The sequence below is a fragment of the Podarcis melisellensis genome (genome assembly GCF_964234715.1).
Source record: "Podarcis melisellensis genome assembly, chromosome: 7".
Taxonomy (NCBI): domain Eukaryota; kingdom Metazoa; phylum Chordata; class Lepidosauria; order Squamata; family Lacertidae; genus Podarcis; species Podarcis melisellensis.
This window is the reverse complement of record NC_138539.1, coordinates 75,985,497-76,002,578: the sequence shown is the minus strand read 5'-3', so window position 1 is coordinate 76,002,578 and position 17,082 is coordinate 75,985,497. Positions and strand designations below refer to the sequence as shown.

Below are 17,082 nucleotides of genomic sequence, written 5' to 3'. Positions count from 1 at the left end.
CAGTTTTCCTCCAGGCTCTTTCTTGATAAAGCATTTCCAGATTATAGACCACGTTTTTAAGTTGGCTAGAAACATCAATAACTGTTGGAAGATACACATATAGTACAGATTGACTATTCTTCTCAAGAATGTCCAACAACTGGCATACTGCAAAGTTTCTGCTCTTCAACTGAAAGTAGCCAAGCATAATCATAAAACCAAATACGTAATATCAGTAAAAGCATAGACAGAACTACATCCAACCCAAAGCAAATTACTGTTACATCTGCTATACCACATTTCTCTCTCATACTGTTCCTCATATTTCGTCCTGCACTGTGATTTGCATGTCTGTACAAATAAAAACTATTAGGGTCTCCTAATATGTTTCTACACAATGAAAAATAGGCAACATTCATAAACACTGCGTTTTACCCATACTAGATCCACTGAAATTAATAAACATTACTAAGTTGGGCCCATTAATTTCAAAAGATCTCTGAGTAAATTGTCATTGCTTAACCACCCTATATGCTTCTGCATCTCAGAAGACAGATCACTGACTAAAATTATATGGTTATTAGTAAGTCACATACAACTTTAAATTAAAGTTCAATAGGCCACAAACGCACTGCACAAAATGGCAGACCCTTCACACCCTGAGGCTCAACCCAGGCAATCCAGTCCAAGCCTCATCTTACCTCGCCAGCAGTGGTGTGGGAGTTTATGGTGATCTTACAGGATCCCCCGCCATGACAGTAGACCGTGGATGTCATCTCTTGTCTGTTGATCAAGGCTTCAATTTCCTCCCGGGATGGCACAAACTCTCTGCCTTTGGTTTTTTTCAGCGATTCATAAATGAAGAGGGCATACTTCTCCATTTCTGTGCCTGGAAACTGGTCACGCACCCTGTGGGGGGAAACCCTGAGATTTAATTGCTCCATATTTTGTTTTCTTGAATGTGGTGGTTTGAAAAGCATTAAAGAGGCAATGGTGAGAGCATTCAGCCCAAGCAACTACTGTTGTGGTTGTGAGACCATTTTTACCAACCCTCTACATTGGTACCTCATTTTTCAAACACCTCTGTAGTCGAATGTTTCGGAATGCCGAAAACCCGGAAGTAAGTGCCTCAGTTTTCGAACGCGCCTCAGAAGTCGAATAGAAAATGTGGCTTCCATTTTAAGTTTTCCATTTTGAGGCTTCTGCTTCCAGACATTTCAGACCTCAAACAAACTTACGGAATGGATTTTTTGAAAACCGAGGTACCACTGTTTATCAAAAGCCTCCACCACCACCCTATGAATAGATCATTCTCGCAAGCAAGGTGGTTGCATAGAAAGCTCCTTTGTATTGACATCTTATATTTGCAGGCATGTTGATGATGGATAACTGCACCCTATCTCTGCCTTGTGCTGTTCCATCCTCCTGGAGTCACAGTTCTTTCCCTCAAGCTCAGGGCAGGAGACTGCATATGACTCTTGGCTTGGTTACATTTCTCTCATCTGGCGTCTTTTCAGTCCACCTCATCTCTGCACTGAGTTCTGGCTCAGCTGGCCTCAGATTTGGCCCAGCGTTCCAATCTTGGGAGATTATAGCCTCTCCTCTCTGCTTCCATCTCTGCTTCCTTTGAGTCTCTTTCCTGCTTTGCACTTTCATTCTCCCTCTCGCTGCCCTACCTGCCCTCGCTTTGTATCCTGGCCATTCCCTTATGTGGTGTGGCTCCCTGAGGTCCAGCCAGCCAGTCCTACAGCTGTCTCCCATCATCTCCTCCAAGATGCGTTAGTTTCCAGTGTTTGCTTGATGGGCCAATGGCAGAAATCCCTGACGTCTGCGGAACCTGCTGAGCCCTGCTCTTAATCCCAATTCTAAGGGTGTTTGGGGATCTGCCCCTTTCCACAACACGCCTATCTCCAGGATACAAAACGATTCAAACTATTGCACGGCACACCATTGTGTGCAATCATCCATAGTTCTGCTTACCTTTTTAGGTGGAACTTCAGGTATCTGAGAATCCCGCGGCTTGGCAGAAACATGCAGCTCATGCAAGTGAGGATCTGCCAGCTGTACAGATTGCCAACGCTCCCCGGATTAGGCATTTTGCTGGTCTGCTTGATCAGCTGGCAGTAGAGCTCATCGCGCAAAGGCCGCAAATCGTGCCCTGTCTGCAGAATACCCTGAATAATAGGAATGGGGTCTGACACGGACTCAAGTTGCTGCAGAGAATTAAAGATCTTGATAGCTTCATCCTGGAGGGTGGTGTAGCCTTTGTCTTTTAGCACTAGAAAACAGAACACGGAAGTACATCTCGCTGCTCAATCAAACTATTGTAACTCACATGGGGCAAACATCTGAAACAGTTATGTCTCAACAGGTGTTTTTACAAAGCTCCCATTTTCTTATTACAGTGGTACCTCGGGTTAAGTACTTAATTCGTTCCGGAGGTCCGTTCTTAACCTGAAACTGTTCTTAACCTGAAGCACCACTTTAGCTAATGGGGCCTCCTGCTGCTGCCGCTGTAGCACGATTTCTGTTCTCATCCTGAAGCAAAGTTCTTAACCTGAAGCACTATTTCTGGGTTAGCGGAGTCTGTAACCTGAAGCGTATGTAACCCGAGGTACCACTGTATACTGGAACAATTAAGATACATAGTTTGCATAGATATCCGAATGTCTGCCCTTATTCCTTTCCCCCTCCTTTTTTGGAATTGGGTTATTTTGTCAAATATTTGGGTATCAATGGTTTTGCATCAAATGATTTATTTCTAAAAGTTATTTGCAGTATCATTTACTGTTGCTTGGCTTTTTATTCTGAAGCTGCATTAACTGTTTTAAGATTTTGTCTATGTTTTAGTTGTATACTTCTAAGGTTTAATTTTTTTTGGTGATCTGTCCAGAGATGGGGAGGGAGGTATAAAAATCATATAAATAAATTAATTTGGAGCGGGGAGCCGTGGGCTGCAAAGTGACTGTGTCTGGCTCCTGAAAGTTCTGGTCAACACTGTATTATTCCACACTGGGGAAGCCACTGCCTCCCTCTGCAGCTAAGCTAGGGGAGTGCTAGCTTCCTCATAACCTCAGTCAGGCTTCCTGGGCACTGCCAAAACTTTTCCTCGTGAAGTGTATGAATGAACAAGCCCCATGCAGTTGGGTTCCAATGTTTATTTCCCTCTTGGTTTCACATTGCCCTTTCCAGCTTAGAATATTGATGGCGAAGGAGAACTGGGAAGAAGTACAAAAACCATAAAGAAGGCTGATCGCCGAAGAATTGATGCTTTTGAATTATGGTGCTGGAGGAGACTCTTGAGAGTCCCATGGACTGCAAGAAGGTCAAACCTATCCATTCTGAAGGAAATCAGCCCTGAGTGCTCACTGGAAGGACAAATCGTGAAGCTGAGGCTCCAATACTTTGACCACCTCATGAGAAGAGAAGACTCCCTGGAAAAGACCCTGATGTTGGGAAAGATTGGGGGCACAAGGAGAAGGGGAAGACAGAGGACGAGATGGTTGGACAGTGTTCTCGAAGCTACCAGCATGAGTTTGGCCAAACTGCGGGAGGCAGTGGAAGACAGGAGTGCCTGGTGTGCTCTGGTCCATGAGGTCACGAAGAGTCGGACATGACTAAACAACAACAACAGAAACCAGGAGTATGATTTGGAGTGATGAGTTGGGAACAGCACTTGGCAGTTCCTGGCAACCTCTATTGGTTAAATATATAGCAGCAAACTGATGAGAAGATTACTGTTAAGGTGATGAGAGAAGGAGCCAAGGCATCTCATCTTCATGAAACTGTCCCAAGGCAAAAGTGGTTTTGCAAAGGGAAGGGAATGGGCTTGAGTGTCCGAAGGACTTACCATTCAGGTTGATGTCCCCATATGGAAGTGGCAATAGCGGAGAATGCAGTGGGTGCTGTGTATAGCGAAGAATCGGGTTCCTCTTATAGATCTGCTCAACAACTTCGGGGTTCAGGCAGTTCTCCTGTGTAAATAGCAAGATTATTCATAGGCTGAGGATGAAAAACAAGTCTCTACTGAATGCTTGTGAAAGGTCAACAGCTCCAAAGGGAAATGGTTCTACCAGAAAGAGCTGACGTGTTTTGGAGCGGAATATAAACTTCCGGAAAAAGCACACCACCCACCCACCCAGGACCATTTAAGTATTTTTAGATATTAATAATGCTTTTAAAAGTGTTACATTTTAATTTTATTTTATTTGTATTGCCCTGAGCTCCTCTGGGATGAAACGGAGGATGAAAATTGGAAAAAATAACAGCCATCACCTCCAATTTAGAAGAGTTATAACCCACTAAAATCAACACTGTGCACCCTAAAAATCACAATAAAATATATAAAAACGGAGAGCTAAAAAAACACAAACCAGAGTAACATTAAACCATTTGTAGCAGCACAGTGCAAAGCTAAAAGAATCCAAAATCAAGACAAAATAGGAACACGTTGACCAGTTAGATGCCTAGAGGCTGAGATAAAGTCTACTGTGTTTGTTATGGCTGCTGCCTGGTATCATGGGCCTGATTCACAAACAGAACAGAATGAAACAAAGATCCGGCACTCTCTCGATTTTTGTTTTATTTTCGAGTCCTAAATATGCAGAGCAGCATGAGCACCTCTTTGTGGTAGTACAAATGTCACTACCATTGTCGTATTCCTCCACCTCCTATTGCAAGTGGGGACTGCAACAAAATGCTCTTGTTCAAGGTTCTAGCCAGTCAGCTATAACTCTTTCAGGATATACCACCCTCCCAGTTCTTGTTCTGCCCCCCCCCTGCCCCAACACTCATATGCCACTGAGCAATTACAATCCTCATTGGAGTTTTCCCCACAACACTTAACGAGTTTCTTCTCCAAACAACTGCCTCAGTTTTGGAACATTTAACAATTTTCTTTCTTTATGAGTGGAAAATAATGTGGTTGATTGCCTTCTCGAAGGTATTTTTCCAAGACCATGAGCCTACCTTAATGTCTTGAATGAGCTGCTGGGTGGGGGTGTCTATGGGTGCTTTTGTATCTATCACATTCTGGATAGCACTTGACCAGCGAGTGGCTTCGTTGAGAAGTTTGGTATAGAGGCGGTAGCAGTGCTTGCGCCCGTACACGGTCACATTCCAGTAACCTGAGGCAAGAGTAAATAAGAAAACACCTTGTTAATCTGATTTACTCAAACTATTAATAGACAAGTGGTGAAGGTGAGCTGTCAAAAATCATAACAGTGACGGTGGGTGACTCAAAGGAGTGCAGTTCATAAGTCTGATCTGAAGGCTTATTAATGTTTATACAGTGGTACCTCGGGTTAAGTTCTTAATTCATTCCGGAGGTCCGTTCTTAACCTGAAACTGCTCTTAACCTGAAGCACCACTTTAGCTAATGGGGCCTCCTGCTCCGCTGCACCGCCAGAGCAAGATTTCTGTTCTTATCCTGAAGCAAAGTTCTTAACCTGAAGAACTATTTCTGGGTTAGCGGAGTCTGTAACCTGAAGCATATGTAACCTGAAGCATATGTAACCTGAGGTACCACTGTAGTACAGTGGTGCCTCGCAAGACGAAATTAATTCGTTCCGCAAGTCTTTTCGTCTTGCGAGTTTTTCGTCTTGCGAAGCACGGTTTCCCATAGGAATGCATTAAAAATCAATTAATGCGTTCCTATGGAAACCGTCCCCGGCGTCTTCTGAAGGCTGGCGGGGGGCGAAAGTCTTTGATTCCCCCCCCCCCGCTGTCCCGGGGCGATCTTAAAATGCTGGCGGGCGGCAGCAGCGAAGGGTTCCCGGACAGTCCCGGGGCGATTTAAAAGCCCCCGGTTAGGCAGGCAGGGGGGACAAAGACTTTTGCCCCCCCCCCGCCTTCGGAAGAGGTCCTGGACCTCTTCTGAAGGCTGGCGGGGGGCAAAAGTCTTTGCTCCCCCCCCCCGCCTGCCTTCAAAAGCCGTCCGGGATAGCGGGAAGCGCTTCCCTGCTATCCCGGACCGCTTTTAAAATGCTGGCGGTGGGGAGCAAAGCCTTTCGCCCCCGCCGGCCTTCCTGGACCTCTTCTGAAGTCCGGAGGGGGGGGGAAAGGCTTTGCTCCCCACCGCCAGCATTTAAAAGAGGTCCCCGGAGATTTCCCTATGGGCTTTCGTCTTGCGAAGCAAGCCCATAGGGAAAATCGTCTAACGAAGCGTCGCAAAAACCGAAAAACCCTTTCGTCTTGCGGGTTTTTTGTCTTGCGAGGCATTCGTCTTGCGGGGCACCACTGTATACTGCTTTCTTGAAACAACCTGATATACTGAATCCTGTCTTACTTAACATCATACAGATCAAAACAGTGCAAAGGCCGGTTCTCTACATCTCTGAAGTGTGTGCAAATTAAAACCACTTTAGAGGCCAATTTAGGAAGAATAGGTAAAAAGGCACCCTGACCGTTAGGTCCAGTCGAGGACGACTCTGGGGTTGCGGCACTCATATCACTTTACTGGCCGAAGGAGCCGGCGTATAGCTTCTGGGTCATGTGGCCAGCATGACTAAGCCGCTTCTGGCGAACCAGAGCAGCGCACGGAAACGCCATTTACCTTCCCGCCAGAGTGGTACCTATTTATCTATTTGCACTGCGTGCTTTTGAACTGCTATGTTGGCAGGAGCTGGGGCAGAGCTCTGACTGGCAAGCCCTAAGCTCTGTGGTTTAACTCACAGAGCCACACTAGTTCCAAAACAGTACACTAGCGGCCATAATTGTGGAAACCTTTTGGGGAAAGTGTATTTCCGAGGTTTGATGGCTCATAGCACCACTTTTTTTTTGGAGTAATACCATAAAATTATATATACTAGTGTATATGGGAGGCCTAAGAATACACTTTTTGTTATTTTGCCTAACACTTTAAATTGGAATCTTTTTCAACCCCCAAAGTATTTTAGCAGATTTTTAATATGATTATCGATGGCCACATCACTTGAATCTAGTGGAAGAGCTCCTGCTGAAATTAGTTACCTGTTTCTTTAAAGATTTTCTCATCCGGTGGTACCACAGAGCAGAGGCTGTTCAAGACCAGGGTGCCCAGTTTGAGGGCATTCTTCTCGGAGCTTTTGTAATAATCCAATGAGTTGTGTGTCAGGACAAACCATCGCTTCTTCAACTTCAACAAAGTCATCTTTGGGCTGTTCTTAACCTCCTTATGTAACCATCCTAGTTTAGAGAAAAAACATTTCCTGAATGCTGATGCTCTTCTAGAGCTGCTCTCAACTTTGGGCTGCTAGTCACTTTCTCAAAACATATTTTAAAAACCCCCTGCTATTCACAACACATAAAACAATAAAACAGCATTTACTGAGTTCTTCTCAGAAGGCTGTTTTGATGTAGGACTTAATAACCGTTCTTAAGTCAAGATGAAGATGAAGCCAAAATGTTTCTCTTTGTATAGGCACATCTGGGCATAATGTCGTCAGGTCTAATACATGTAGGCATGTCACGTATTAACACCTAAGCCATGTACAATGGAGTTCAATGGAGAATGGAATTTGTTTTGTGAGTGTGAGTTGGGTGTGTATGAAATCATTCCTCCATTCTTCCCCCTCAGGGAAGAAGGGGAAAATGGAGTAGGTTGGCTGGCAATATTTAAACTGTTTAGAAAAGAACCCACCCCCCTCAAAAAAACAAACAAACAAAAAAAACTATTCCAAACCCACTAGCATTTTTATCATATTAGCAGCTACCAGTTTTTTAGGGGGGGGGGGGAGTACTAGGGATTTGTTTTTTCAAAGCTGACATTCCACAATCCAAATCCCCCTCTCTGAAGCAACTCAGAAACTATTTAGTCCTCGCGGTTACCCTGAAACTGCACCTTCCCCTCTCAGGGAAGGAGAGGGCAATGATGAATGCCTCCCCAACATTGGGGTGAACTAACTACTTTGTTATTGTTCAATCTACCCTCTGTGTTAATATAAAACAAACAGAGAATACCCATCCCTCAAATCCTCCCTGTGCTTTAGAACGAATCCTTTTCAATTCAGCCCAATGTCACAAGCTTCAGCAGGAGATATTTGGGGCAGAGTTGCCAAAAATATCAGTGACACTAGTGGGTCTACTTCAATCAACTCTAAGAAGATTTCCCACCCAACTCTCTTGTTATAGCCTTTTCAGATTTTCTCCAACCTCCTATAGTAGGCATAGGCAAACTCCGGCCTTCCAGATGTTTGGGACTACAATTCCCATCATCCCTAGCTAACAGGACCAGTTGTCAGGAATGATGGGAATTGTAGTCCCAAACATCTGGAAGGCCGGAGTTTGCCTATGCCTGTCCTATAGTCTTGCATCAGCATAAACCAACTAACTGCCTGACTGGTATGGATGAGGAGAGGCAACAGACCTCATAGCAATATTGTGGCTAGTACAGGAAGGAGCTGCTTCTCATTACGGCATCGTAAAGGAACTAAAAACTCCTCTGGACATAAAAGACAATTGCAAACATCCATGCTTTGGCTTTTCGTCTTCAGATGTACTGCTTAAATGTGTCCTCCTCAAGTTATTAGCAAGTACCGCATTTTTCGCTCTATAAGACGCACCAGACCACAAGACGCACCTAGTTTTTGGAGGAGGAAAACAAGAAAAAAAATATTCTGAATCTCAGAAGCCAGAACAGCAAGAGGGATCGCCTCTTGCAGTTCTGGCTTCTGGGATAGCTGTGCAGCCTGCATTCATTCCATAAGATGCACACACATTTCCCCTTACCTTTTAGGAGGGAAAAAGTGAGTCTTGCAGAGCAAAAAATACGGTACTTTGGGAGCCAGAGTTTAGTAAGAAAAATACCCCATTTTGCAGGGGGATTTCACCTGAAAGATGCTCCTACCTCTCACTATGAACTCTTGTCCCTCTACTCGGGTGTCACCTTTGGATCTCTGCAGCAAGGTGATCCAGTGATGCATCTCCTCTGGAGTGTCGGCGTTGCAGTGGAGAACACGATTAGCGGTGATGATCACAAATGAATTGGGTCTGCCCAGGAAAAAACAAATAAAGCAAAAAAGGCCTGTATAGTAAACATGGATACTGTTTGGGACCATAACAAAGTGAGTCTGACTCATACAAAGCAATTCTCTTTTGTTTGTACTGTATATTTAAGCAAATGCTGATTCACTTTATTATTCAACTTTGCCTGACTTGTTTTTCAAACACTGACATTTGACAGCTTGGCACAATCCCACAATTTCAAAACTACGGCCAAACTTGTTTCTGCTTCCACCTTGCTCAGGTGGAATTCTCTCTGTGAGAATTAGCTCAAACCTTTGCTGGTTTATTCCAAAGATCAACATGAAGACACAGGTTCCGAACACAAAACAGAGATGCTCGATCTATTAGCAAAATAAAGGGAAAGGTAAAGGGACCCCTGACCATTTAGATCCAGTCGTGGACGACTCTGGGGTTGTGGCGCTCATCTCGCTTTATTGGCCGAGGGAGCCGGTGTACAGCTTCCGGGTCATGTGGCCAGCATGACTAAGCCGCTTCTGGCGAACCAGAGCAGCACACGGAAACGCCGTTTACCTTCTCGCCAGAGCAGTACCTATTTACCTACTTGCACTTTGACGTGCTTTTGAACTGCTAGGTTGGCAGGAGCAGGGACCGAGCAACGGGAGCTCACCCCGTCGCGGGGATTCGAACCGCCAACCTTCTGACCGGCAAGTCCTAGGCTCTGGGGTTTAACCCACAGCGCCACCCGCGTCCCAAATTAGCAAAATAGAGTGGTTGAATTTAGAACTGCTCTACCTTACTTTTCTTCTTTAATTTCTCAAGCTGATAGTCTCGCAGAAAAAACATGTTCTGTTTCAGAACAAAGGGCTGAACAAAAATAAGATTTCTGAAAGTGGAACTTGTTCTTACCGATCTGGATTGTCAGATGCACAGACGGAATCGATCAATCCCACATCCAGTGTGCCCTACAAAAAAAAGGGAAAATGAACATTGTGTTGTCTGGCCCATGGAATACATGCCCGTTTAGTTTCATGTGTGGATGGTAATACATGATTTAGAGAATGAGGGTTAGTGGGTTCGAATTCAATAATAAGAGGTAGTGGAAAAACATCAGTTGCTTTTGAGCAAGTTGAACAAAAACTCTTGATAAGGCTTTATTTTATAATGGCACTACTGCAAGGGATAAAATGCCTTACAGGCATGAGCAGAAAAATGTTTAATCCCAGCCTGTATGCTCATTGGTATTTTACTGTAATTGTGGCAATCTCACTTGGTGTACATGTCAAAATTTGTTTCCAGAGTTTTCCCCAACAAGCTGCTCCTACTTCTGCCATCAAATTCACCAAACCACTTTTTGGAAGCTTTTATAGGGGGAGCATGAATGCCCATTTTCTATTCATTATTTATCTCTGCAATTTGTAGACTCATCCATGCTCTTTCTTTAGGTCAGGCATGTCCAAATCCAGCCTACCTGTTGGTTTAATCCAGCCCCTGCTCAACAACTTCAATCCTAAAAAAAGGTCAGCAACTTTGGTCGGACCTCACGCAGGTTCACATCATTCACTTCTTTGAAAAAAGTTTGGACACGCCTGCTTTAGGTGGTGGAGACTGTCAGCAAGTAGAAACAATCCTACTTCGCCAAGTACACGGGAAAAAGGAAATCTTTCTACATTGACGGCACCATGCCAGGGTTTCAGAAAGGAGTTTTCCCTAGCCCTGCCTGGAGATCCCGGAAGCTAAATCTTGCACCGTCTGCATATGATCTACCACTAATCTACGTGTAGTGGCAGGACTCATCCAGCAACTAGGCCACCTCTGTCCTGGAAAAAATGGAGCAGTGGATATACGATATACGATATCTTTATTCTCATTGTCCCATACAGAACAATGAAATTGAGAAACTACATAAAACATTCAAAAACCCCTAACAATTCTGAAACCCCATTTTAAAATACACTATACTATACTATACTATACTATACTATACTATAAAAACCCCTAAAAACTCTGAAACCCCATTTTAAAATACACTATACTATAAAATACACTATACTAAAAAATGCACTATACTATAGAGACCCCTTACGCTGCGTTTAGAACCAGAATTGCATTTGCGTAGAAACTGTTTCTCAGGCGGCTAAGTCCTGGCCTTTATAACCCTAGACCTTCTTCCAGAAGGCAGAAGCTGAAAGAGATCATTTCCGGGGTGCGTACTATCCTGCGCTATCTCTGCCGCTTTCTTATGGCACCTGGCAGCATAGATTTGATCTAAGGTGGGAAGAGTGCACCCAATTATCTCTCTGCAGTCTTTACAACCCTGGACAGCATTGTTTTTCCCCTGACCGTACAGCTCCCAAACCACACACAGAGACCATAAGTTAATACGCTCTCCACAGTGCAATGGTAAAATGCCATCAACAGGTCCTTTGAGAGATTGTTTTTCCGGAGGATCCACAAACCATATTGCTATAATAGCATTTGCAACATACTGAAGCTGAGTGTGAGCATTCCTTACCACGGCATTCTGTGGGTTTGCTTGCTCATCGTGCATTTCCCTGATTTCCTGTTCTGTGGAAGCGTGGACTTGACTCAAGACACTGAACCATTGACTGAAGGAAGAGAAAACGCAGAAAAAAGGAGGAAATCAGTAAAATATTCAGGAGGATTGTCTTTACTACGGTCTTGAAATGAAACAAATGTCTGATGACCTGTTTATTTTTCCTTGGAAGGATATTCACATTCCCCACATTCTAGATAAAGCCAAGAGGCATCCCACACCCTCCCTACCGCAGTTAATGAGCTCCTAAAACAATTAACTATTGTCTGTAAATACAAAATAAATTTGTTTCAAGAATCTGAATCCACTAATCTTCATTCTCCAATTTGTGTTCCGTTATGTCACTGCAGTGGGACCTTGGTTTAAGAACAGCTTAGTTTATGAACAATTTGGGATTAAGATCGCTGAAAACCCGGAAGTAGGTGTTTTGGTTTGTGAACTTTGTCTTGGAATAAGAACATGTTCCGCTTCCTATTGAGTATGTTCCATTTGTAAACTGAGTCCTCCACTGCTATAGGAAAGCACACCTTGGTTTAAGAATGCTTTGGTTTAAGAACAGACTTTCGGAATGGATTAAATACATAAACCAAGGTACCACTGTATTAATATTTACCATTATGACAAGATGAATTTTTTTTTATTATTCAAAAGAAGGAATGCTCTCCGTTGGTAGACAGAAACCCTGAGATTTTTCATAGGAAAGCCGCCAGTGATTTTTACACTAACACTGTATCCGAGTACTTTAAAACTATCTCTAACAACATTTTTCTTTTTGATTAGAATGCACAAAATTTATCAAACGAAAGACAAAAAAGCACCTAGATTTCATACACAATTCATTCAACACATAAAACATTTTGTCATCCATTTGAAATAGATTTCCCTACCTGAATCACCTTTTCATACATAGAATCACTAGACCCCAACTTCTCAAAGTTACTCTGTATTTTATGTTCCTCAAAAATGCTGTTTTAAAAGCACTACCTGTCCTCAAATTTTCCTTACTAATTCTTGGCTATTTGATTCCTTTTCCAAGTACTAGCAAAAACAATTTGGTTGCTTATCCAAATAAACACTGGTTTTAACAAACCAAAGTGTCTACTATCCAATTAAACTGAAAATGTTCATTTATGAAATTAACCACAATCCTCCAATAATTCATTGTGGTCACAAACTTCCACCATATGTGGGGAAATCTTATTTTGATTCCTTGCATAGCAGGTATCTCCCGATTCTCTACTTATGTGGTCCATTTCCCACAAAGTTCACTGCCATGTTGTGTTCATCTTGACACAATTCTCTCTTTAATTTACTGAGACATTGTCCTTCAGTAAATAAAAAATTCTAAACTTCCTTTTTCTAATATCTATGCCACTTTGAGCCGACAGCTTCAGGGCATTAATTACAATGGCTTTACACCCAACAGAGATAATAACTAATGCACAACCCAACACGGCAAAACTGAGACTATTTCCTCCTTAATGTGCATTATTAGACATTTTATGCTGCATGTTATTGGCTAGGTTTTTAATCTTAATGGGCGTATAAAGTATCGTGACACATTTATTCACGCGCTGCCTCCTGCATTTTATTTTTCCTTCAAGGAGTGCAGGTGCTTCTGACACAGATGCTTTTATCACACTGGGTTATCAGTATGCGGATGATACCCAGCTCTACCTCTCTTTCAAATCAGAACCAGTGAAGGCGGTGAAGGTCCTGTATGAGTGTCTGGAGGCGGTTGGAGGATGGATGGCAGCTAACAGATTGAGGTTGAATCCTGACAAGACAGAAGTACTGTTTTTGGGGGACAGGGGTTGGGTGGGTGTGGAGGACTCCCTGGTCCTGAATGGGGTAACCGTGCCCCTGAAGGACCAGGTGCGCAGCCTGGGAGTCATTTTGGACTCACAGCTGTCCATGGTGGCGCAGGTTAATTCTGTGTCCAGGGCAGTTATCTACCAGCTCCACCTGGTACGCAGGCTGAGACCCTACCTGCCCGCAGATTGTCTCGCCAGAGTGGTGCATCCTCTGGTTATATCTCACGTGGACTACTGCAATGCGCTCTACGTGGGGCTACCTTTGAAGGTGACCTGAAAACTACAGCTAATCCAGAATGTGGCAGCTAGACTGGTGACTGGGAGACCACATAACACCGGTCCTGAAAGACCTACACTGGCTCCCAGCACGTTTCCGAGCACAATTCAAAGTGTTGGTGCTGACCTTGAAAGCTCTAAACGACCGTGGCCCAGTATACCTGAAGGAGCGTCTCCACCCCCCATCATTCAGCCTGGACACTGAGGTCCAGCTCCGAGGACCTTCTGGCGGTTCCCTCACTTCAAGAAGTGAAGTTACAGGGAACCAGGCAGAGGGCCTTCTCGGTAGTGGCGCCTGCCCTGTGGAACGCTCTCCCATCAGATGTCAAAGAAATAAACAACTATCAGACTTTTAGAAGACTTCTGAAGGCAGCCCTGCTTAAAAAGGTTAAAGGGACCCCTGACCATTAGGTCCAGTCGTGACCGACTCTGGGGTTGCGGCGCTCATCTCGCTTTATTGGCCGAGGGAGCCAGCGTATAGCTTATGGGTCATGTGGCCAGCATGACATGTTCCCTGTTTAGGGAAGCTTTTAATACTGGGTGAATCATTGTATTTTAATATTTTGCTGGAAGCCGCTCAGAGTGGCTGGGGAAACCCAGCCAGATGGATGGGGTATAAATAAATAAATAAATAAATAATAATAATTACAAGCCTATGTAATGAGTTAGGCTGAAAGAGAGAGGGGGGTTTGCCCGAGGCAATCCAGCGCTTCTCTTTGCCAAATATATCCATTTTCTAAGTGGGATTGATTTCTGATTATTTTTTAGGAGATGTGTGCTATTTCCCTCATTTATAGCAGAGATGAGGAACCTGTGGCCCATCCAGCTGTTGTTGTTGTTGGGGGGGGGGCAGTCAGCCTGGCCAAGGACTGACAATGATGGGAAATGTAGACCAGCAGTGTCTGGAATGACACTGATTTATAGACCTAAAAGTTGCTTTTGATTGACTAAACAGAGAACCTTTATAGTCCCCGAGTTAAATCAGCTAAACATTAACTTCCTCCTGGTGTTTCTGTTTAGAGCTCTTCACACTAATTCTTGGCCAAAGGTGAAAACAGATAATGACTAACTATTCTGGCATCTTTTCCAGTATCAGAGAAGTTGAACAAAGGCTGCACTGTGCTGTCGCCGCCTTTCTGTTCTGTCTTCATGCGAAGCTGGGATCATCTAAGGTTAACCTTTTCTGGACCAAGGGCCAAAACTTCACCCGTGACCAACTCTTTGAGGGATGCATGCAAGCCAGATGTGGGTGTGGCAAAAAGTTAGTTTGGCCAACCCACTTTCGCATGCATATACACAAAGGGCACAAGTCTGTATCCTCAGGTGATTTATGTAGATTTGCAAAGGAGGGGGGGTTATTGCTGCCTCCGTACTTATTAAAAATATTAATCCGATGACAGACATCTGGGATTATTTGCCTCTTCATCAGGGTCCCTAATGTGAGCAGAGAGGACTAGAACACACTTTTTTTTTTGGTCTCAGCTGCCCAAAATGTATTTGTTGTTGTTTAGTCATTTAGTCGTGTCCGACCCCATGGACCAGAGTATGCCAGGCACTCCTGTCTTCAACTGCCTCCCGCAGTTTGGTCAAACTCATGCTGGTAGCTTCAAAACGTATAGGGGGAGATAAAAATTTGCTTTGCTGGGGAAGGCTTGATCTGGCCCCTGGGCCAGGGATTAGCTACTCATAATTGCAACATGATTGTGGAAGAAACATGACTGTAATATGCCCACGAAGATCCAGTCCTCTGTATTATGTGACAATCTGTCTTGGGCCTCAAAGAACTATATGGAAATTGCTAGCTGCTGCAAAAATGCAGGTTTCTAAGAAATGGAGAACTAATTTTGCTCCCACGTTAAAAGATTGGTTTTCTGAAATAACGAAGGTGTCTGAAATGTCAACACTAACAGAATTACTGAAGTCAGAATGTTTGTACAAGAAATGATCTTTTTTTTTTTAATGTTATGAAAGACGGATATAATTACACACACACACACATACACACACCCCAGAACATCTTACGTAAGGAGCATGAAAGTCTAACCCCTGGGAATAAAGAGGAACAGAGGAAGAAGGAGAGGTTCAATTCTGCAGTACATTGGTACATTTTTTGTTTAAAAAGCCAAGTACTTGGGAGGTAGGCAGAAATCTCCAGGGGACTGCAACAACAGCGGCAGGAATTATATTAGCACAAGCTTGGAAGGCAGAAGAAATACCAAAGGAAGAACAATGGCAAGGGAAACGTATGGAATATGCAGAACTGGCAAAATTAACGGATAAATTACATGAAAAGGATAACAAAGACTTTAAAAGAGAATGGGAACCATTTACAACATATATGAAGAAGCAACATAAAGAATTGGACTCACTGGCAGGGTTTGATTAAAGAAACACAATTGTATATAACAAAAAGTAAGATTATATGTATTGGGAAAATTTTGGGAAACAACATGCAGGGTGAGTAATATGGAAATAAAGCAAAATGGGAATATGAGGGAAGTCCAGGGGAGGAGGGGGGGAAATATGGGAAATTGTTAGAGAAATATTGTTAGAGGATGTTGTTATAAACAAAATCTGCCCTTTTCCCCTTGTGGTGTATCCAAGAGCCCATATAGAGTCCTTAAGTGGGTTCCCTATCAGTAGGAGAAAATAACAGAGGCCAACCAGAGAATATTGAGAAGCAAAACAGCTATTAAGCCTGATCTTTATTAAACTCACCACAAGCAGGAAAGAGGAGGAACCCAGAACAAAGGTGTGCCCGCCCTTATATAGACTTTTGAAACTGCCCACTCTCAAACTCCAGACCACCCCCAGAAACATCATACATACATCATGGGAGGCGCTTTAAAACAGAATCCTGAGTGTGTTGTTTATCTTCTGTCTGACAGGTTACCAGACAGGTTACCAGGTTGCTTGGCAGGGGGTTGGACTCGATGGCCCTTGTGGTCTCTTCCAACTCTATGATTCTATTCTATGATTCTACCTGATTGCATTATCTTGGTTTTGGCCATTCTTTTGTTACTATAACTACTTAATTCCTGAATCCAGGTCACAGGCTCACCCTATTCACACCTTAAATGTGCCCTTAAGGCAGGATTTGTGAGCACAGAGACAATGGGGAGGTTTTCTGATTTCCTCCCTCCTTGCAGAGAAACATTTGAGCAGTTTGGGAGAGTCAAAATGGTTTCAGGACTGTCTTCCTGTACTGTTTCAGACATGTGGTATATATATTTATGGACGTGTTTGCCTTGTACATTTAATTTATATTATTTGAGACCTTAAATTCTTATAACAACATATACATGGAAAAACCAATAAAAATATTTTATTTTTTAAAAAGAAATCTCCAGGGGACAACACTGATGGCCATGTTTCCCAAATCAATTCTCTGCCAACAAACAGCTTTGTGTTTAATCTTTCTTGTCGTAGTGTGTCATGGAAAGATATAGGAAATGTTAAGAGCAGAACGTGTGGGTGCTGTGTATACTATACACATTTTGAAATGCAAACAATTAA

General features: G+C 43.4%; 1 protein-coding gene across 2 annotated transcripts in view; it reads right to left on the bottom strand.

The window, feature by feature from the left end:
* Positions 1-17,082, bottom strand: part of MYO10 (myosin X) — a 197,317-nt gene that overhangs the window by 8,895 nt on the left and 171,340 nt on the right. For both annotated transcript variants that reach the window (XM_081919110.1, XM_081919109.1), the window contains 8 exons: positions 11,435-11,528; positions 9,829-9,884; positions 8,804-8,946; positions 6,949-7,143; positions 4,948-5,105; positions 3,830-3,953; positions 1,960-2,257; positions 681-888 (listed from right to left, as the gene is read on the bottom strand). In XM_081919110.1, the coding sequence (XP_081775236.1) occupies positions 681-888; positions 1,960-2,257; positions 3,830-3,953; positions 4,948-5,105; positions 6,949-7,143; positions 8,804-8,946; positions 9,829-9,884; positions 11,435-11,528 (1,276 nt within the window). The remainder of the gene's footprint in view (positions 1-680; positions 889-1,959; positions 2,258-3,829; positions 3,954-4,947; positions 5,106-6,948; positions 7,144-8,803; positions 8,947-9,828; positions 9,885-11,434; positions 11,529-17,082) is intronic.